Below are 21949 nucleotides of genomic sequence, written 5' to 3'. Positions count from 1 at the left end.
GGTTAGTTCTCAGTGTTGTGGGGCGGGGAAAGGAAGATATGGGGGTGTTCGAGTGGTGGGGTGGCGAAGAAAGAGCGCCAATCTCCTTCTGCGCAAGCGCTAGTCAGGGACCGCGAGGGGGCGTGAGAGAGCCAAAGGGAGAGTGGTATCTATGAGGCGCTGATGAGCGCGAGCTGAGTCGCCAGCCTTGACGCCTGCGCCGTGGTCCTTAGGGCCCCGCGCGCGGCGGGCGGGTGCCCCGCGCGCCTGCGCAGTAGGCGGCGGTGGCAGGGGGAGGTGGAGGCCGTGGAGCGGCAGCGGCAGAAGCGGGTCCCGCGACAGAGGCAGCAGCGGGGGTGGCGGCGGGCGGAAGCTGAGGTGACGAAGGCAGCGGCGGCGGCGGCCGTCTCTCTCACGGTGGCGGAGACCAAGGCGGTGGCGGCGGACCGGGAGCGGCCCGGCTCCGGCCCCCTGCTCGTTGGCTGTGGCAGGGCCGCCGTGGGGCCGGCCCGGCTCCCGCCCCCCGCGGCTCCCCCTCCAGCTCCTCCTCCGGGGAAGCGCCGGGGGCCTGGGCCGGCCCGTCCTCAGACCGCTGCTGCAGCCGTCGTCGGGGGAGTCGGAGGCGGCGGCGGCGCCATGGGCAGCCTGGCCTCGGGGGGAGACGTGGAACCAGGACTGCCCGTCGAGGTGCGCGGCTCCAACGGGGCCTTCTACAAGGTGAGACGGCGCACCGGCCCGGGACACCTTTCCTCGGCCCGCACCCCGGGCCTGAGCGAGGAAGAGGGGGCGGGATCGAGCTGCCGAGCCGAGTCCTCAGAGCCGCAGACCCGGCTCCCACCCGCAGCCTCCTGGGGAGACCGCCGGAACTTTATCCCATCCTCTTCTTTTGGGCCCTTCTGTGACACCTGCCTCACCCCATCCCAGAGAGAAGGGACATCAGGCCATCACTGTGCTTGGATTGGCCCTCCCACTCCCCAGACCCCCTTTGCCCAGTGTCTGCTGACTTCACCTGTGTCCTCGTAGGAGACATGCCTTAGACTTGAATCCCATTTCCCCACAGTCCAAGCACATGGAGAATTCTCTTTATTCTTTTTCTGTAGCCCCCATGGGAAGGCCGTTCTACATTGTATCCTTTTATCTATCTTCCTCCAGAGGCCTTTACCTCCTGGCGCTGGAAGGCACCCCACTTTCATCTTACATTTCTGTTCCCGACCCACGGAAGGATAAATTGTCAAAGTCTGTGACATTTGGTATCTTTGACCTCGGGAACTGTGGATTGTACCAGTCAAGTTGCCTCTTAGCCAGAAGGTGGCATCTTTGCACAAGTATGCCACCCCACCCCTTTATCCGAGAGCTAGCTGGTCTACCATTCTAAGCCAAGGATGGATTTGTCTTCATCATGTCACTTTGATCTCAGATACATTGAAGTCATTCATATAGTTTCTTCATCTTGAGGAATGTAAGTTTGATATTTAAGGTCTGTAAAAGAGATGGGGGATTCATGAGGATTCCGTTTATCTTCTTAAGGATTTCCACTTCTAGAAGACTTATGGCCAACTCTCCCAATTTGGAAATCTGATGTTTCTTTTTAAAATAATTTATTTTTATTGATGTCAGAGAGGAAGGGAGAGGGAGAGAGATAGAAACATCAATGATGAGCGAGAATCATTGATTGGCTGCCTCCTGCACACGCACTGGGGGTCGAGCTGCAACCCGGGCATGTGCCCTGCCCTGACCGGGAATCAAACCGTGACCTCCTGGTTCATAGGTCAGCGCTCACTGAGCCATGCTGGCCAGACTGATAAAGCCTTTTTTGAAGAAGGGGACTATCTTGCCCTTTCCCAGGATTTTGGTTCTTTAGAACTTCTTTCACTACCACCTTCTTTGTCCTGAATCCACTTTCTAGGACATTCTTTTAACTTTTAGATTAAGCCAGAAAGAGACTCCTCTTGTCTCAGGATTTTTTCTTTGTGTGACTTGTTATTTTGAAACATTTTGGACTTTATGCTTGGAATTATGCTCAGGCTTTTGATTCCTGTCTTATTCTTTTATTTTACCCTGAGGAGCAAGAGCAGAGATATCTCCTGATAACATCACCTGTGAGAAGAGCTGCATTTCCTTCACTTCCTCTTAAGCCTTTATCCCATAATAGAACTCTCCACCTTCCTGCCCTTGGAAATGACTTTCTCCAACTCCTTCCCTGTGAAGTCATATCTTACTTACCATGGAAAGGGTCTCCTGTTTGCCCTTGGAATGGAAGGTTTCTACCCCAGCTTCAATTGATAAGTTCAGCGTAGTCATTCTTTACCCACTCCAAATGCCTATTTCTCTCTTACTACCCTCACCAGATTTCTTTTTTTAACATTTAAAAAAATTGATTTTTAGAGAGACAGGGAGGTAGAGGGAGAGAGAGAAATATTGATGTGAGAATGAAACATTGATTGGCTGCCTCCTGCACACCTCTCACAGGGGATCGAGTCCGCAACCTGGGCATGTCCCCTGACCGGGAATCGAATCAGCAGCCTTTCGTTGCATGGGTCTATGCCCAACCACTGAGCTATACCAGCCAGGCCATATTTCTTTATATTCAGTGCCTGTGGGTACCCATATTTATCTATCATATTCTCTCTTTAAGTCTTTGCCTTTTTATTCTGATATTTCTATATTCCTGTGTAATCCCCAGGAACCACCTTATTCAGTGTCTGAAGGAAGCTCCCAGCTGATCTCTTGTCATTTTTTTCTGCATTCTTTCTAACTCATGGGACTTTTTCTTCTAGGCTGCCTCCATAGCATTTCTGTTTTCTTTGGCAAAATCTCTAATTCCTTTCTGATTCTGAGAGTACATTTGTCTCATACTTTTCCCCAAAACTTGCATTACTTTTGTTATAGTACCCTTACTCATAAGATTTTAGCCCCATTTCCCCCAGTATCTTATCCTTTTACCTAGGTCTTTCCACCCCCAGATTCTTAGATTCTTAAATTGAGTCTGAGATGAAGATATGATGTTTGCTTTTGTTCTAGGAAGCATGGGAGCCAAGAACAGCTGGGAAAGATTGGTATCCAGTTCAAATGAACTGTGAGACAACTGGGAAGGGGGATTTTTCCCTGTCTACATACGTACCCAGTAGAAAAATCTCTTTTCTGAATCTTTCCCTTTTCTCTTGGTGGCTATGGCAATGGTAGACTTGGTGAATTGGGGGACAGGATACTTTGAATCAGGGAGTAGAGATTAGAGTTGAGCCAAAGCCAGGTAATGCAGATTTTTTTATTCTGGCCACTTTAGAATTTTCTGCCCCATGCCCTAGTTAAAAACAACAAAAAATCCCTAAATTCAGACTAATTTTTCTTCAGTTTTCAGTGCCATATACTTACCCATTCTGACCTTGCTACTGATTTAATATTCGTGACTCAGCATACTTTAGTGTGTGGGTCAAGGAGTGTGTACATTGCTTCTGGAGCTGTAAATTTGGGAAGGTCCTTTTCTGCTCTCAGAATTGGTCCTATTTTTGATCTACCATGAAAGAACTGAAAATGTCAGGTTTGGGATCTAAGTTATTTTTGTCAATTCTTTCTTTTTTTTTTTTTAAATATATTTTATTGAGTTTTTACAGAGAGGAAGGGAGAGAGATAGAGAGTTAGAAACATCGATGAGAGAGAAACATCGATCAGCTGCCTCCTGCACACCTCCCACTGGGGATGTGCCCGCAACCCAGGTACATGCCCCCGACCGGAATCGAACCTGGGACCCTTCAGTCTGCAAGCCGACGCTCTATCCACTGAGCCAAACCGGTTTCGGCAATTCTTTCTTTTCTGTCAGAATTTAATGTATTTTATTCTTTCAGTTATACTCTCCTAAATGAAATATCTGTTCACCTTCCAGGGCAATCATCCAACTTTCCAGACCTTCCCTGGAAATCCTAATTCCCATTCTTTTCTCAGCTTCAACACATGGTTTTTATCCAGACCCTTATTGCTTTTCTGCTAGAACTCCCTCTCTTTTGAGAGCCCAGGACTAGAAGATAGGTTGAAGGCAAGATCAATTTCATATCTTTTAGATGTTGAGGAAACTAAAGTACCTAAGAACCTAGGGCTCTTTCTCCTGTCTAGTCCCAGGCTCTATTAACCAAAGCCAGAATATGCCATAGCCACTGAATTGAGTTATCCTTTGGAGACTCACCTGCTTATCTTCCCAATGAGCATGCATTAAGCTGAACTGGGATCTCACTGTCTACCACTAGTATATTTGGAGGAAAAAACTAGGGGGATGTTGGTGGAATTAAGGAGCAGAGACTGGAATGAAATATGAATGGAGTTAAGGTAAAAACTTGGAGAATGTTTGAAGGAAAAAGACCCTGGAAATATAAGAGTAAATGACATTTGGTTGAATTGCTGAGTAATGTGAGGGAAAACTCCATTCTGATTTCTACATTAATCATTGATCGGCTTTGGGGATCATGGTAGCTAGAAAAGCCAGGGTGTCATTGCTACCTCCACCTGAGGGTCAACTCTGATATGTTGGAGAAGAATTGGGTTAGAACTTTAGGCATATACTTTGTGAATAGGTATATCTAGGCGTGGTTATCTCTTTACAAAAGAGGTAGGCAAGTAATTTTCTTCTATCTCTTCCACTCCTTTTATCTCACCCCTAAAATGTTTTGAGAATAGCTAACTCTCTTTATAAACTATTTCTAAAGCTTGGAGATAAACATTTTGGATAAAGAATTGAATGAAGTCAGCTGAAGAGACCGGTTGATGTTTCTTGGGGGATCAAACCCACAACCCAGGCATGTGCCCTTGACTGGAATCGAACCCGGGACCCTCCAGTCCGCAGGTTGGCGCTCTATCCATTGAGCCAAACTGGCTAGGGCAGGATACAGTATTTATTTATTTATTTAATATATTTTATTGATTTTTTACAGAGAGGAAGAGAGAGGGATAGAGAGTTAGAAACATTGATGAGAGAGAAACATCGATCAGCTGCCTGTTGCACACTCCCTATTGGGGATGTGCCTGCAACCAAGGTACATGTCCTTGGCCGGAATCGAACCTGGGACCTTTCAGTCCGCAGGCCAACGCTCTATCCACTGAGCCAAACTGGTTAGGGCTGGGATACAGTTATTTAAAATCTACTTTTTTTAGTGGATGACGGAGGAGGAAACTTAAGGAGCTAAGAGAAGAACTGAAAAGGAAGAGGGACTCATGCAAGTAGTGAGGAATAAAAATGCTTCAGAAGACTTGAATGGGGAATAGTAGGAGTGGGCATTGATGGAGCTGAATGAAGAGTAGAAAAGAGTTAAAGCATGGATAAGGAAGGGGCCAGATAGTACCAGTAGTACTAATGCCTTGGGCAGTAGTAAGGTTCCATAATAAGATCCAATCTGAAAGAAGAGAGATGGCTTGTATTAAGAGTGAAATTTAGCCGCACAGGTGTGACTCAGTGGTTGAGTGTTGACCCAGGAACCAAGAGATCACCTATTCGATTCCTGGTTAGGGCACATGCCTGGATTGAGGGCTCAATCCCCATTGGGGTGGGGGAGGATGCAGGAGGCAGCCAACCAATGATGTTTCTCTCTCATTGCTGTTTCTATCCCTATACCTCTCCCTCTCTCTAAAATCAATAAAAAATATATATATTTTAAAAGTGAAATTTAGGTTAAGATTTTCCCACCATAAGGAAACAGCAATATAATAAGTGTTTATGATTGATTAGTTCTGTGAGGCGGGAGTGATACAATGTGTGTTTTTGGTGTTTTCTCTCCTAATCTTTTGTCCCTAGCTGCAAAGTTTAGGAATAGCCTTTTGAACCCCCTAATTAAGAAAAAAATATTTCACTCGAGGATGTTTTCATTGATTTTAGAGAGAGAAAGAAAGGAAAACATTGATGTGAGAGAGAAACATTGATCAGCCTGAAACCTGCATATGTGCCCTGACTGGGAATTGAACCTGGGTCCTTTCAGTGTATGGATGATGCTCTGAGTCACACCAAAGCTGGAACCCCCTAAAATTTTTTTTTTAAATCCTTACCTGAACACATGCATAGAGATTGGAAGAGAGAGAGAGAGAGAATGAGAATCAATCAGCTGCCTTCTGTATACTCCCAGACCAGGGGTTAAACCTGCAACCCATGCATGTGCCCCAACCAGGAATAAAACTGGCAATCTTTCAGTGCACAGGAGGACATTCAACCAGCTGAGCCAGTCCAGCCAGGCTGAATCCTCTAATTTTTTTAACTGCTTTATTGAGGTGTAATTGGCGTACAATGAAGAACATATATCTATATTGTACAATTTGTTAGGTTTTAACATATGTATAGATACAAATATATATACATATGTGTGTGTGTGTGTATACACACACACACACACACACTAGAGGTAGAGAGGCCTGGTGCACAAAATTTGTGCACGGGTAGAGTCCTTAGGCCTGGCTGGCAGTCAGGGCTGATCTGTGGGGTGACGTGCAGGGTGATCGGGGCCCCTACTCACACCTGCCTTGGCTTGGTGCCACCTGCTCACCTGCTCCATCATCCTGCCACGGTCCCACTCTTGTCAGGGGTCATTGGGACTGGCAGTGCATTCACTGCTGCCCACGGCCGGTGCACGTTGCCGATACCCGTCATGTTCCACGCCACCCCCTGGTGGTCAGCGCATGTCTAACTCCCGGTCTGTCAAACTCTTGCCCGTGGGGGCAATTTGCATATTAGCCTTTTATTATATAGGACTAGAGGCCCGGTGCACAAAAATTTGTGCACTCGGGGGGAAAGAGGGGGCCCCTCAGCCCGGCCTGTGCCCTCTCGCAGTCTGGGACCCCTCGGGAGATAACGACCTGCTGGCTTAGGCCTGCTCCTGGGTGGCAGAGAACAGGCCCAATTCCTAGGTGCAGCCTCTGGTCGGGCTCAGAGCAGGGCTGATTGGGGAGTTGGGGCGCCGCCCCTGTCATGCACAGAGCAGGGCGGATCGGGAAGTTGCGATGCCACCCTCAGTCACGCTCAGGGTAGGGCCGATTGGGGGGTTGGGGCACCGCCCCCTGTCACACTCGAGGCAGGGTCAATGGGCAGGTTGCGGCGCCACTCCCTGTCATGCATAGATCAGGGCCCATCAGGGGGTTGGGGAGCTCCCTCCTGTCACTCACAGAGTAGGACCGATAGGGGAGTTGGGGCACCGCAGCCTGTCACACACAGAGCAGGGCGGATCAGGGGGTTGGGGCGCCGCACCCTGTCACACACCAGAGCAGGGCCGATCAGGGGGTTGGGGCACCGCAGCCTGTCACACACAGAGCCGCAGGGCAATCAGGGGGTTGGGGAGCTCCCCCCTATCAGGCACAGAGCAGGGCTGATCAGGGGATTGGGGCGCCTTCCCCTGTCACGAGCAGAGCAGGGCTGATAGGGAGGTTGTGGCCCCACCCCCTGTCACACACAGAGCCGCAGGGTGATCAGGGGGTTTGGGCGCTGCCCCCTGTCACGCTGGTCCCGGTGCCGGGAGGCATATTACCCTTTTACTATATAGGATAGAGGCCTGGTGCATGGGTAGGGGCCGGCTGGTTTGCCCTGAAGGGTGTCCCGGATCAGGGTGGGGGTCCCCACTGGGGTGCCTGGCCAGCCTGGATGAGGGGATGATGGCTGTTTGCAGCTGGTCACACCCCCTTCAGGGTGGGGGTCCCCACTGGGGTGCCTGGTCAGTCTGGGTGAGGGGCTGAGGGCCGTTTTCAGGCTGGTGGGCTACTGAAGCTCCAAACCTCTCCTTTTTTCTTTTTTTTTTATTCTGGGATTTATTTACCTTCTATGGCTGTCACTGGAACTGAGAGCCGGCTTTCTCTCTGAGGCTCAGCTCCAGCTCTGAGACCTCGGCTGCTGAAAGCAGGTATCTGGTTTGTTTGGGTTCTATAATCGAAACACTGTTTCAACTCCAGCTCTGAGGACCAGCTGGCTGAAAGCAGGTTCCTGGGGTTTTGTTTAGCTTCTATATTTGTAACATAGTTGCTTAGAGTTGCAGCTCAGAGGCCGGCAGCTGCAGGCGGGGAATGTTGCTGTCCTCCATCACTGAAGCAAGCAAGCCTCATGTTCACTTTAAGCTGCCTGGCTGCCGGACGCCATCTTGGCTGGCAGTTAATTTGCATATCACCCTGATTAGCCAATGGGAAGGGTAGCAGTCATACGCCAATTACCATGTTTCTCTTTTATTAGATAGGATAAAAATCCATTTCTACAATCAGGATAATGAACAGTTCCTATCACTCCCACAAGTCTTCCACCAATCACTCATCTACTTTCTGTCATACATTAATTGCATTTCCTGATTATTTTTTTATTTAAAAAAAATTTTAATGTTTTTTATTGAGTTTAGAGAGAGAAACATCAAAGAGAGAAACATTGATTCGCCTCCTGTACGCTCTCTACTGGGGATCGAACCTGCAACCTGGCATATGCCTGACTGGGAATCGAACCAGTGAGCATGGAACGATGCTCAACCAACTGAGCCACACTGGCTAGGGCACATTTCCTGATTTTTCACAGAAGTTAAAGGCAATTCTCTTTAAGTAAAAAATGAACTTTGTTATTAATAATCTTGCATCATATACAAAATTTAACTCAAAATAGATGATAGACCTAAATGTAAAATAAAAACTATAAAACTTCTAGAAGACATAAACATATACCTTTGTGGTCTTAGGTTAGACAAAGATTTCTTAGACATGAAACCAAAAGCTCAGTCATAAAATTAAAAATTAATGAATTGGACTATAAAAATTAACTGTCCTTAATTTTGAGTATGTGAAAATAGGAAGAGAAGGTACAGAAATTGGGAGCATAGGACACATAGCTTTGGCATCTGCAGTGAGGACATAGAAAGTAGGAGGTAGACCAGCTATTTACTCATCCCCGTTCTCCCTTATCATGATCTTAAGATTGGGGTCTTCTACAAATTTTATTATTCTTTTCAAATGCTTAGCAGTATTACAGTCTAGCATTCAGAAATCTCACATCTCTTAAGTTCTAATTTTTTCTTCTGTAAATTGTGTTTATCATTTTTGATTTTTCCAATGTTCTGTTTATTCTCTTAAGACCTGGGCATCAAGGCACCAAGTGTGCTCAGGTCTCTTGCTCTATGGGGGAGCTAGACCCTTCTCTCTTCTTGGCAGATCCTGATGTCCTCTAGGTGTTCCAGGACAGCCTCACGCTGTCTCATGGGATATTCTTAGCCTTGCTGAATGTTGTTGGTATTTTAATTGAATTCTGGCAAGCTACTTAGCACAACAGAAATCAGACAGATAGGAAGTCCCCTGTGGTAGCCATAGTAGACCACCAGTTTCCAGGCTGGTTTTTGTTTGTTGTTGTTTTTGTTAATCCTCACCTGAGGATATTTTTCTATTGATTTTTAGGCAGAGTGGAAGAGAAAGGGAAAGACAGAGAGAAACTTCCATGTGAGGGAAACACATCAATTGGTTGCCTCCCACACACGACCCAACCAGGGCCCAGGTCGGGGAGGAGCCTGCAACCAAGCCCTTTATCAGAATAGAACTGCTGATGCTCTATCCACTGAGCTAAACCAGCTAGGGCTTCCAGGCTGTTTTGATACAACTGATTTGCCCCCCTCTACTTTCTGTCTCATCTTATTTGTGGATTTTGCCACATTTCTTTCCATGCTGATATCACTCCTTTATCTCTACCTCAATATTCATATTCTTTCTCCAGTACAGCTTTTTTCTGGCCCTGTCTTTAGATTGCTTGTGTCCCCATCTAAAACTATATTTTTAAGGGCCTCTCAATGTCTTTGTTCCCTTAATGGCTAAGATAGTGGTAAATTATTATTTTCTTTTTTTTTTTACTTTGTTTTAAAATTTATTCTAGGGCTTTGTGAAGGATGTCCATGAAGACTCTGTCACCATCTTCTTTGAAAACAAGTAAGACCTCGGGAATAGAGAATCTAGCATATTAGGTCCTAGAAGGAGAACCACCAACCAGGGTTCTCCTGAAGAGGGCGTGGCTGAATCCCATGAGGCAAATAGGTAGGGGATAGCCAAGGGTTTGGGTGGGCAACTTTATATGGATCGAAGGAGAGGAAAGGGCTAAAATTTAGTGAGGGCAGGGGAGCATTTGACCCAGTATTTAGATGGTGGCAAGAGATGGAAGATACCATTATGGAGCAAGGCCTGGGGTTTAGCCTCTCATCACCAGGGAAGGTAGAAATTGCCCAGCAATTTGAGGCAATAACCTAATCCTGAAGAAATGGGGAACCACATTAGCCTGAATAGCTTTCATATCACCGTTTCATTTGCAGCTGGCAGAGTGAGAGACAAATTCCTTTTGGGGATGTGCGGCTACCACCTCCAGCTGACTATAATAAGGAGATCACAGAAGGGGATGAGGTGGAGGTAAGGTCCATGGAGTCCACCCTTTCTAAATTTCATTTTTCTCACTGCATCACCCTTACCCTGATATCAGTATCCTAGGCTCCTTCCTGGTTGGTTTACTCTCCTTACTCCCCAAGCTAAGCTACTACATCCAGCCAGGCAGTCTATGGACAAGTGAAATGCAGCAATTCCCTGCCCGTTTCTGTTGTGAACAACCAAACTCTCAGGGAGTTTCCTAGTTTCAGAGGATTATTTACCTTTCATTTATTATAGCAGCATGTAAATTCTAATGCTCTCTGATTTCTAATTAGCAGCTCCTTCCTCCAGTTTCTTTTATCTTGGCTTAAGGATACCTCCCAAGTATTTTAATGCTTATTCCATTCTTGATGTTTGTGGATGGTCTTCAGTATCTTTTTTATTTTTATCTTCCCTTCAGGTTTATTCTCGAGCCAATGAGCAAGAGCCTTGTGGCTGGTGGCTGGCCCGGGTGCGGATGATGAAGGGAGATGTGAGTGATTGTGAAGGCCCTTGGAGAACTGCTGAAACAAATATTTTAGTTATTGAAAGATGGGAGGTAGAAACTCAGGTCATCCAACAACTTCTCCTTTCTTTCCTTTGGTCAGTTCTATGTCATTGAATATGCTGCCTGTGATGCCACTTACAATGAGATTGTCACCCTGGAACGACTTCGGCCAGTTAATCCCAATCCCCTTGCAACCAAAGGCAGCTTCTTCAAGGTTACCATGGCTGTTCCTGAGGATCTGAGAGAAGCGTAAGTGTTAGGGATGTAGGGAGTAGTGGTGGGCCCAGGCTCTCTCTACAGCCCTCATTTCTGCCCTATTTCTCCCAGTTTCAGTCTTGTCTATTGTTCCCTTGGCCCTCTAGAGCCCTTCTTGCTCCCAGTTCTTGTTTTTCTTCATCCCTTAAAACGCAACCCCCCCCCCCCTTTTTTTTAATCCTTACCTGAGGATATTTTTTCCATTTATTTATTTTTTTTTAGAGAGAGTGAAGAGAGGGTTGGTGTAGGGCGGGGGGAGAGAGAGAGAGAAAGAAAGAAAGAAATATAAAAACAAGACACATCGATTAGTTGCCTCCTGCTCATGCCCCGAATGGGGCTGGGGATGAACCTGCAACCTGAGTATATGCCCTTGACCGTGAATTAAACCCCCGATGCTTTGGTGCGCTCTAACCATTGAACCACCAACCAGGGCTCTCCTGAACCTTTGCCTGCACTCTACACTCTGCCCTCTGAACACTTCTCTTTCTCTGCAGCTGTTCCAATGAAAATGTTCATAAAGAGTTTAAGAAAGCGTTGGGAGCGAACTGCATCTTTCTCAACATTACAAATAGTGAGCTTTTCATCCTGGTGAGTTTATTCGTGTAAACCCTTTCAGCAATTTTTCCTTCTCCCGTTTTAACTTCTTTGTAGAAATGGAGGAGCTAAAATGTGCTTATATTTATTTGTCAGAGAGGACTTTATTGCTCCTGACCTCTGTGTGCCCAGGTAGCCCTACCTTTCCTTAGTCTTCCTTATGTCAGACCTTGAATTAAAAAATTTTTTTTTAATCCTCACCAGAGGATATTTTTCCATTGATTTTTAGAGCAGGAGAAAGAGGGAAAGACAAAGAGAAATATCAATGTGAGAGAAACACATCGATTGGTTGCCTCCTGCACGTCTCCGACCAGGGCCTGAACCGGGGAGGAGCCTGCAAATGAGGTATGTGCCCTTGACCGCAATCTAACCCGGGACCCTTGGGTCCGCAGGCCAACGCTTTATCCACTGAACCAAACTGGCTAGGGCAACATTTTTTTTTTTAAACCTGGTCCTTATATTGAAGTCTGGGCTGGGACCCTCTCTTGTATATTTAAACTCTAAAAAATAGACTGTACAGTTCTCACCTGTGTCTGCTGGCTAAAATCTCTCCCCTTAGGCACCCAGAGAGTACACCCTGTGAGGCTGACAATGATTTTCCTCTTCCCTAGCTTTATTTTTTAACTCCCACCCTTGTCCAGAGACCAGACATCCTGATTCCCAGTTGCTGGCTCTCCCCAAGTATGTATTCAAAGTCAGTTTTTAAAAAATATATATTTTTAATGATTTCAGAGAGGATGGGAGAGGGAGAGAGAGATAGAAACATCAGTGATGAGAGAGAATCATCTATTGGCTGCCTCCTGCATGCCCCCTACTGGGGATCAAGCCCACAACCCAGGCATGTGCCCTTGACCATAATTGAACCTAGGACCCTTTAGTCCGCAGACCGACACTCTATCCACTGAGCCAAACCAGCTAGGGCCTCAGAGTCAATTTTAATGACTTCGTTGGTTTATTCCCAGTCAACCTCAGAAGCCCCTGTGAAGCGTGCATCCCTGCTGGGTGATATGCATTTTCGAAGCCTGCGCACTAAACTGCTACTCATGTCTCGAAATGAAGAAGCTACGAAACACCTAGAGGTAGATTTTGGCTTTACTCTTTACTGCTGTTATATTGGTACTAGAGGCTCAGTGCTTGAAATCTGTGCACAGGTTGGGTCCCTAGGCCTGGCCGGTGATCAGGGCTGATTGGAGCCTGCCTTCCCCCTGCTGCCGGCTGCCGGCTGGGGCCTTCCTTCATTCCGCGCCACCCCTGGTGGTCAGTGCACATCATAGCAAGCAGTCAAACTCCTGATGGATAATTTGTGTATTAGCCTTTTATTATATAGGACTAGAGGCCAGGTGCACAAAAATTTGTGCACTCGGGAGGGGGTGGGGCGGAGGTCCCTCAGCCCGGCCTGTGCCCTCTCACAGTCTGGGACCCCTTGGGGGATGACCACCAGCTGGCTTAGGCCTGCTCCCTGGGGGATTGGGCCTAAGCTGGCAATCAGACATCCCTCTGGCAGCCTGGCAGCCCCTGGGGGATGTCCACTTGCCAGCGGGGAGCAGACCTAAGCTGCAGTCAGACATCCTTAGCACTGCTGAGGAGGCAGGTGAGGCTCCCACCACCACCACTGTACTGGCAGCCATCAGCCTGGCTTGTGGCTGAGCAGAGCTCCCCCATGTGGGAGCGCACTGACCACCAGAGGGCAGCTCCTGCATTGAGCGTCTGCCCCCTGATGGTCAGTGTGTGTCATAGTGACCAGTCATTTCCAGTCTTTCTGCTGTTAGGGTCAGTTTGCATATTACCCTTTTACTATATAGGATAGAGGCCTGGTGCACAGGTGGGGCCGGCTGGTTTGCCCTGAAGGGTGTCCCGGATCAGGGTGGGGGTCCCGCTTGGGTGTCTGGCCAGCCTGGATGAGGAGCTGATGGCTGTTTTCAGGCTGGCCACACCCCCTTCAGGGTGGGGGTCCCCACTGGGGTGCCTGGCCAGTCATGGTGAGGGGCTGAGGGCCGTTTTCAAGCTGGCCTGTGACTGAAGCTCCCAGCCTCTCCTTTTTTTCTTTTTTTTTTATTCTGGGATTTATTTATCTTCTATAATTGAAACTCTGTTACCGTCACTGGCGCTCCCAGCTCTGAGGCCGCGGCTGGCTGAAAGCAGGTATCTGGGGTTTGTTTAGCTTCTATAATTGAAACTTTGTTGCTTTTGGAGCTGTTGCTTTTGGAGCTCAGAGCCGGGCCGTGGCAGGCGGAGAACCTTGGCTTCCTCCATCACTGGAGCAAGCAAACCTCCTGCTCGCTTCAGCTGCGTGGCTGCCCACCGCCATCTTTGTTGGCAGTTAATTTGCATATCTCACTGATTAGCCAATGGGAAGCGTAGCAGAGGTACAGTTAATTCCCCTTTTTGTCTTTTATTAGATAGGATAGGATTATTGTCCTCCTCCCTTGTCCCATCCTTTACTCATGTTCTTATGTTTACAGAACACAAAGACGAAGGCCTTTGTGGGCCATTATACCTGATCTGCTATTTTATCCCAGACTCCTCCAGATGGCAGAGCTCCATCATGTTATAGTACAGTTGTTTACAAACTCTTTTTGAGCCATGGGACTCTGATTAAGTGAAATATACTTACTTGAAAGCACAGGGCATAAAACATCAATCAGAGCAGTGGAACGGGTGTTTTCTTCTACTGGCATCCCTCAAATTACCTCAGAACCAAAACACTTTGAGGGATATATTTGAGAACCATTTGTACACTGGAAAGACAACTGAACTTGGGATCCTAAGTCTTGCTTTGTCAAATAATTGACCTTTGGCAAATCATTTTATTTTACTGAACTTTTATCTTCATTTGTGACAATGAGGTTAGACTAAAATACAGGGGTGGGCAAAAGTAGGTTTACAGTTGTGACTATGCAAAAGTTATTCATATTATTTGTATTGCAACTGTAAATCTTTTGCCCACCAGTGTATTTCTGAGAATTGAGCTCTCACATCTTATGATGGTTACATTTCCTTTTCTTAGGTATTATTCCATTCTAAATGAGTAGGGTATGTGTTTGTATCTGAATATGCATTTCCATTTATCAAGTAAACTGGTCTTTTTGGGATCTTTTCTCTGAGCCTGTGCAAATTCTGGATCATGGTAATCTTTCACTTCTCTAGGGATGCTATTCAGGGCACTGCAGTTAAAAATTTGCCTGGTCGGTGTGGCTCAGCAGTGGAGCATCGATCCAGAAACCAAGAGGTTGCTGGTTTGATTCCCGGCCAGGACACATGCCCAAGTTGCAGGCTGATCCCCAGTAGGGGGTGTGCAGGAGGCAGCTGATTCTCATTATTGGTGTTTCTATCTCTCTCTCCCTCTCTTTTCTTCTCTCTCTAAAAATAAATAAAAATATATTTAAAAATAAGTAAATAAAAATTCACCATTACCTCCAGATAATAAAAACTACATCTGCTTCATTTCTCCATGAACAGGTTTCCTGGTGACAAAGGTAGAATATTTAACTCCTCTAGGACTTGGCTGTGTTGATCTGTATGGTAAAGTGTACCAGATAGCTAAGTTAACCATAGGTGCAAGGTCTTAAGAATCAGGACATGCTCTTGGTTTTGAGAAATCTTGTGTTTTTTTAATATATTTTTTATTGATTGCAGAGAGGAAGGGAGAGGGGGTGGGGAGAGAGAGAAGCATCAATGATGAGAGAGAATCACTGATGGGCTGCCGCCTGCACACCCTACTGGGTATTGAGCCTGCAACCCAGGCATGTGCCCTTACCAGAATCGAACCTGGGACCCTTCAGTCCGCAGGCCAATGCTCTATCCGCTGAGCCAAACCAGCCAGGGCTTGTGTTTTGTTTTTTAAAATTATTATTAAAATATTGAATATATAAAGGATAATAAAATAATATAACACCCTTGGCATACTTCTCTAGAAGATACTTGTAAATCCAGTTAGATCCTTTCCTCTCCCTCCCTAAGTTATTTTGAACACCCAACTTAGTTATTTTATCCAGCCTTCTCTTCTTGTCTAGTGTAAATCCTTGCTGTAACTCAATCTCATCTGTTTTGGAAGCAGGAAGTCATGGATTGTAATTTGGGAATGTCCCCTTTAGATATCTTTCCTATTTGGTGCTTTTTACCTAAGACTCTCTCTTCTAGAATCTTTTTTTTTAATCTATATTTTATTGATTTTTTACAGAGAGGAAGGGAGAGGGATAGAAAGTTAGAAACATCGATGAGAGAGAAACATCGATCAGCTGCCTCCTTGTTGCCCGCAACCAAGGTACATGCCCTTGTCCGGAATCGAACCTGGGACCTTTCAGTCCGCAGGCCGACGCTCTATCCACTGGGCTAAACCGGTTAGGGCTCTTCTAGAATCTTTCCTGCCTTCCTGTCTTTTGTACCCAGGGATCCCACAAAGGACTGGTTAAGAAGTGAAGTAGAGAACCTGGCTGGAGATCCTGGCTAGAACTAGGCTAGAGAACCTGGCTAGGCTACTGATAACTGAAAAAAACAATAATAATAATAAAATAAAATTAAAATTTTTTGTCTGGAAAAAAAAAAAAGAAGTGAAGTAGTATGGTGTTCCATAGGCTCCTTTTATGCTTTTCTTAACCTGTTGCTTTCTGCTCAACTTTTCAGTTTTTATTTTGGGAATTGATATTAGTTTGGTTAAGTAATAGTCATAGTTTCTTATACTTGCATTTACCTTGTGAAAAGTTATCTCTCACCAGTCTTATTTAATCTTCTTGATTGTTTGGGGATGGGGTGGGCCAGGTGTAATCATCTAGCAGATGATAGAAGGGAGGCACAGTGTGTGTGTTTTGTTTAGGATCACACAACCAGATAGTGGTAGAGCTAAATCCAGACCTTTGGTGGCTCCAAGCCCAAACTCTGCTCTCATTTTCTCCCCTTTCCCCTAAGCCATTGGTATTTGGAAGGTAGGAGTGGAATTTAAAGTTCCTGAATTTTCCACACAGGTTCTGATGGCAGCACACTCCAGGGTGGTTCTGGCTTGCAAAGCGTCAGGTGCCTGGGACAGGTCTTCTGAGATTCCGCCATTATGATTCCTACAGTGCCTTTTCCTTTCAGACCAGTAAGCAGTTGGCAGCAGCATTCCAAGAGGAGTTCACAGTGCGAGAAGACCTGATGGGACTGGCAATTGGGACTCATGGTGCCAACATCCAGCAGGCCCGAAAAGTACCTGGGGTGACTGCCATTGAGTTGGGTGAAGAGACCTGTACTTTCCGCATCTACGGGGAGGTCAGCAAAAGATGTCTGTTTTCTAGATCTCTCAGGGGATACAGAAAAGAGAGGGTGAAGTAGAAAGGAAACCTGAGTCATGTTTATATCCCTCCCTGACTTTGGTGGTAGTAATTTTTCCAAAGATGAAGGAAGAGTGGCAGAAAGATTATTGTTTGAGATCCATGTTCTCTGTTTTAGTAATGACTCCCCACTCTTCTTAGACTCCAGAGGCATGCCGACAGGCCCGAAGCTACCTTGAGTTTTCTGAGGACTCTGTGCAAGTGCCTAGGAACCTGGTTGGTGAGTTGGGGGTGTGTATATATTATAAAAGAGAATACAGTGGGGGGCCAGAAGTGAAATTCTCTTAAGTGATTCTGGGCTTGGCACCTCCCTATGGACTTTAGTTTCATAAGGACAGAATGATCTATACTAGGAGTGACAAAGATGGAAGAACAGATTTCTAGGGATTGTAATATTTTGTCCTGTGAAAACTCAATAGGAAACTAGCTACAATAGAGTATTAAACAAAATCTACATACAGAAGCTGAAAGACTGTTTATCTTAACTGTTTTGACTCTTCTTTCTCTCCTTAAAAAAAAAAAGGTCTAAATTCTCCTTTACCCATTCAGGCAAAGTGATTGGAAAGAATGGAAAAGTAATCCAGGAGATCGTGGATAAATCTGGTGTGGTGAGGGTTCGAGTAGAAGGTGATAATGACAAGAAGAACCCCAGGGAGGAGGTATGGGCAACTATGCCTAGAGATGGGTGTCCAAGAAGTAGATGGGATTGCTCCCAAAGCCATTCTCTGAGGGCTGGGATTTCTGGGGGGGTGGGGGTGGGGGTAGAGCATTTGTTTCCCCCTCAATGTAGAGCCAGAAAGATTGCATTGGGCCCTGGCCTGATAGCTCAGTTGGTTAGAGAGTCATCCCCATATGCCAAGGTTGTGGGTTGGATCCCCGGTCAGGGCACGTACAAGAATCAACCAAGGAGTGCATAAGTAAGTGGAACAGCAAAATTGGTGTTTCTTCCTCTTTCTTTCTCTTTCTCTCTCCCTCTGTGTGTGTGTGTGTGTGTGTGTGTGTGTGTGTGTGTGTGTGTGTCAATGATCCCATTGGTTGGGCTTCTACGGGAGATAGGGTAGAGTTAATACTTCCATTTGACTCTCCTTCTAATCCATCTGCCTTTCCCTCTATTCTCCAGGGAATGGTTCCCTTCATATTTGTTGGCACTCGAGAGAATATCAGCAATGCTCAGGCTCTGCTGGAATATCACCTCTCCTACCTGCAGGTACCCAAGCTAGAAACCTGGGAGAGCAAAGATCTGAGTCTAGCAAGGGGCGAAGACTGCTGGTGGATCGAGTTAGGATTGTGCCCAGTTTGTCTCTGAGTAGAATAGAAACTACTGGGTGGGAACTTGGGGCTGTGGGGTTGGATCCCAGAATATTTTTTATTTAACCAATGCCTGCCTTCTTACATTCCTGAGAGTCAAGATATGTAGGGATGGTTGGGGCAGAGAAACATGAAAGGAAACTGTTCATTGATCTTAAACTTATTCTTCCTTCCATATCTCCCTCCATTCTTTACCCAACCAGGAGGTGGAACAACTTCGCTTAGAGAGGCTACAAATTGATGAACAACTTCGGCAGATTGGGCTGGGCTTTCGCCCTCCTGGGAGTGGGCGGGGCACCGGAGGCAGTGACAAAGCTGGATATACCACGGATGAGAGCTCCTCCTCCCTGCATACGACACGAACCTATGGGGGCAGCTATGGGGGCCGTGGCCGGGGCCGGAGGACAGGTGGTCCTGCCTATGGTAAGAAAGCTATGGGAGAGGGAGGCGAACAGTGGTGGGGCTTGGGAGGAGAGGCAAAGGTCTGAGTGGAAGATTGAGGAAAGGGTGATGGAGATGACAGTGGCTGGGGGACTGGTGAGTGAGAAGAAGTCTTCCAGTTTGGGGACGGTGATGGACCCTGGGACTGGGCGGGGGGAGTGACTTGATTCAACTCCCTGTGTTCTTTAGGCCCCAGCTCAGACCCATCTACAGCTTCTGAGACCGAGTCTGAGAAGAGGGAAGAGCCTATTCGAGCTGGGACAGGAGATCGAGATCCCCCAACCCGGGGGGAAGAAAGCCGGAGGCGGCCACTTGGGGGCCGGGGTAGGGGACCTCCACCTGCTCCCCGGCCTACTTCGAGATACAACTCTTCATCTATTAGCTCAGGTACTAGTACCAGACAGCTGGGTTTGTGAATGTGGGACAAAGGGAAAGTTGGTGGGCACCTGACTCCCAATTGTTCCTTCTCTAACCAGTGCTGAAGGATCCAGACAGTAATCCCTACAGCCTACTGGACACATCTGAACCAGAGCCTCCAATTGATTCAGAGCCTGGGGAACCCCCCCCAGCAAGTGCCAGGCGGCGCCGCTCCCGCCGCCGGCGCACTGATGAAGACAGGACTATCATGGATGGAGGCCTGGAATCTGATGGGCTTAGCACGACAGAAAATGGCTTGGGTAAGGGGTGTTTAAAAATTAGAGCTGGGCAAGAACTGAGGGATGGGAGTTTGGATGCATAGTTTGAATTTTCCCCTGCCCCACAGAAGATGAGTCCAGACCTCAGCGTCGAAATAGGAGCCGCCGCCGCCGTAACCGCGGTAACCGTACTGATGGTTCTGTCAGTGGAGACCGCCAACCAGGTCAGCTAACACTGGGTCCCAGCATCTTTTCTTAGAGCTGAGAGAATGGGATGCCTCCTACCCTATGATAACCAGGGATTGGGGTTCATTGGGTATCTAGGGGCTGGATACCTGGGTTCCTTCTGAAACTCTTGGTCCTCTGCCTTCCCCAGTGACTGTGGCTGACTATATCTCCCGAGCAGAGTCTCAGAGCCGCCAGCGGCCAACCCTGGAGCGCACTAAACCCTTAGAGGACTCTCTTTCAGGACAGAAGAAGGTAGGCAAGCAAGATGTAATTTACTCCTCCCCCCTTTTTTGTTCTTTAGGGGCAAGGGACACAAGAAATTTCACAAAGAAATCTCTTGCTAAATGGCAGAGAAGACTATGTCTGATGGAGTTTAGACTATATTTAGAATAGTGGAAAATTTGAAATAAGTTTCCAGGAAAGATTGGTTCATATTTTATGGGTCCCACTGAGAGTGACTTAGTTCAAGGACCAATCCCTGGGTCACCAGATGCCAGGAGTGCTAGGATGGTAGGGAATGTCATTCCCTGAATTTCTACTGACCACTTTTTCCTCTCCATTTTCTTTCCCACTTTCCCCTCAGGGTGACTCTGTCAGCAAGCTTCCTAAGGGCCCCTCAGAGAATGGGGAGCTCTCCGTTCCCCTGGAGTTGGGTAGTTTGGTGAATGGGGTTTCATAAAACCTCCAGCCTGCATCCCTCCCTTCTCCATCTCGCTTGCTGCCCAACACCATGGCCCTCACAGGCCCGACTGACCTACGCTGGAGCTGCTCTTATCTAGGGGGGAGGGGGGTGGCACAGAAGCTTGGGTCCCCCCCCCAACCTCCAGGAGCTAGTGGAGGGTGTGTAACAGGGTCATACCCACCTCCCTCTTGTCCACCCTACCCCAGGGTGAGGGGAGCCTTTCCTTCCCCATCAGACTGGATGTGCCTTTATCCTCTAAAGCCCCAATCTCTCTCTGAACACCCCCATTCTCCGCCTTTGGTGCGGGGTGCTTCTTGACCCACCCAGATTTGACAGTTCAGGGGGGTTCCCCTGCTATCCCTCCTACCATCCTGTACCCCCGATTTCTGGGGCCTCATCACTGTGGAAGACGGGGATAGTAAGGGTTTAAGTGGGTGGGAGGCATGGGGAAGGTTTTGGAGTAGAACCAGGGGTGTGTATGAAGGGGGTGACAAGGTCCCCCAGGGGAAGGGGGACCAACCTTATCTGGTGGATGAGAAGGCGTATTTATTTTTCACTGTACAGTATTTAAAAAGAGAATTAAAAAATCCAAACGGCTCTCTGGTTCTTGTGTCTTCCTTGTGCCCAGTTTGGTCCAGTTGTTTTCCTGACTGATCTGTCCTGGTTGCTGGACCTTGCCTTCTGTTTCTCAGCATCTGGCTCTAGTGTTCCAAAGATGGTCTACTTTGGGAATTCTGGACAGTCTTAAGTTCCCTGGCCCAGGTACCCTCCTGGTCGAGGAGAGTGGCTTTTGTCTTGCTGCTTCTCTCCTCCCCCCAAGTTTGCTGCTGGAGGGAGCTGGGCCACTCCTGTACCTGAGTCACAGCTGGCTAGGTAGGGCTGCCCAAGCTGGAACTGTTCCTGCCAAGAGCCAAGAGCCAAGACTGGCTGCTTAATCGGATTACCTGAGGCCTGGGGCTTGGGCTGGGTCTTGGGCAGAGTGGGACCTTGATGTCCAGCCCTCATTTCCTGCCCTGGAATCAGATCTTTTTTTTCTTCCAGCATCCATGTCACTGATCTCTCAACCCCAGGGGAGTTGTCCTGGGGTTCCTGGCTCCCTGCCTTCAGACTCTGACTAAAGTTTGAAGATAAAATGTGTGTGGAGAAACCTTTGTTTGGGGGCTGGAGTTGGGAGAGTTTAAGTTTTCTCACCTGGAGTGGTGTTGAATCACCACCCAAGCACCTGCTGGGATGACTCAGGCAACAAGAATGGCCTGCCTCCCTGTAACTGCCCTGACTTCTTGCCCCAGGGGCAGATTGGGTTTTGAGGGGCACTGGGCACAAGAAAAGGGTTTGGGGTGGGTGTGGGGTATTCCAGTTTGTCCTAGCACAATTGACCCTGAGGGCTTTTGATTCGGGTGTTTGCTTCCATTGTGCAAAGGAATTGACTTTAAATTGCCAAAGCTTAAGGAGGGAGGGGAAGACTCGCAGAGCTACAGGGGCTGGAAGGCTTGACATCTGGGTCTTGGGTGGGGAGGGGGCGTGGTGCCCTGAGGGGGTGTTGGGGGCTGGGAAGAGCAGGATCCCTGGGTCTGCCTACCAGGCCCTAGCCTAGGTGATGCTGGCGCTCTTAAGGAGGCGCGGCCTGCTGGGAGGGAGTGGGGAGGAG

General features: G+C 47.6%; 1 protein-coding gene across 1 annotated transcript; it reads left to right on the top strand.

The window, feature by feature from the left end:
- The first annotated feature begins 227 nt into the window (after nt 1-227).
- FXR2 (FMR1 autosomal homolog 2) lies at nt 228-20898 on the top strand. Its single transcript, XM_036341427.1, has 17 exons — nt 228-696; nt 9827-9879; nt 10257-10350; nt 10766-10837; nt 10953-11101; nt 11602-11695; nt 12664-12780; nt 16775-16945; nt 17149-17227; nt 17557-17666; nt 18128-18214; nt 18519-18738; nt 18946-19143; nt 19233-19433; nt 19520-19615; nt 19768-19871; nt 20203-20898. Exons 1-17 carry the CDS (start codon nt 616-618, stop codon nt 20296-20298), a joined length of 2022 nt encoding a protein of 673 aa, XP_036197320.1. The 5' UTR covers nt 228-615; the 3' UTR covers nt 20299-20898.
- Nucleotides 20899-21949: the final 1051 nt, after the last annotated feature.

Source organism: Myotis myotis, unplaced genomic scaffold, assembly GCF_014108235.1.
Source record: "Myotis myotis isolate mMyoMyo1 unplaced genomic scaffold, mMyoMyo1.p scaffold_m19_p_17, whole genome shotgun sequence".
Classification (NCBI taxonomy): Eukaryota; Metazoa; Chordata; class Mammalia; order Chiroptera; family Vespertilionidae; genus Myotis; species Myotis myotis.
The sequence above is the reverse complement of the archived record's forward strand: the minus strand, read 5'-3'. Positions and strand labels throughout refer to the sequence as shown.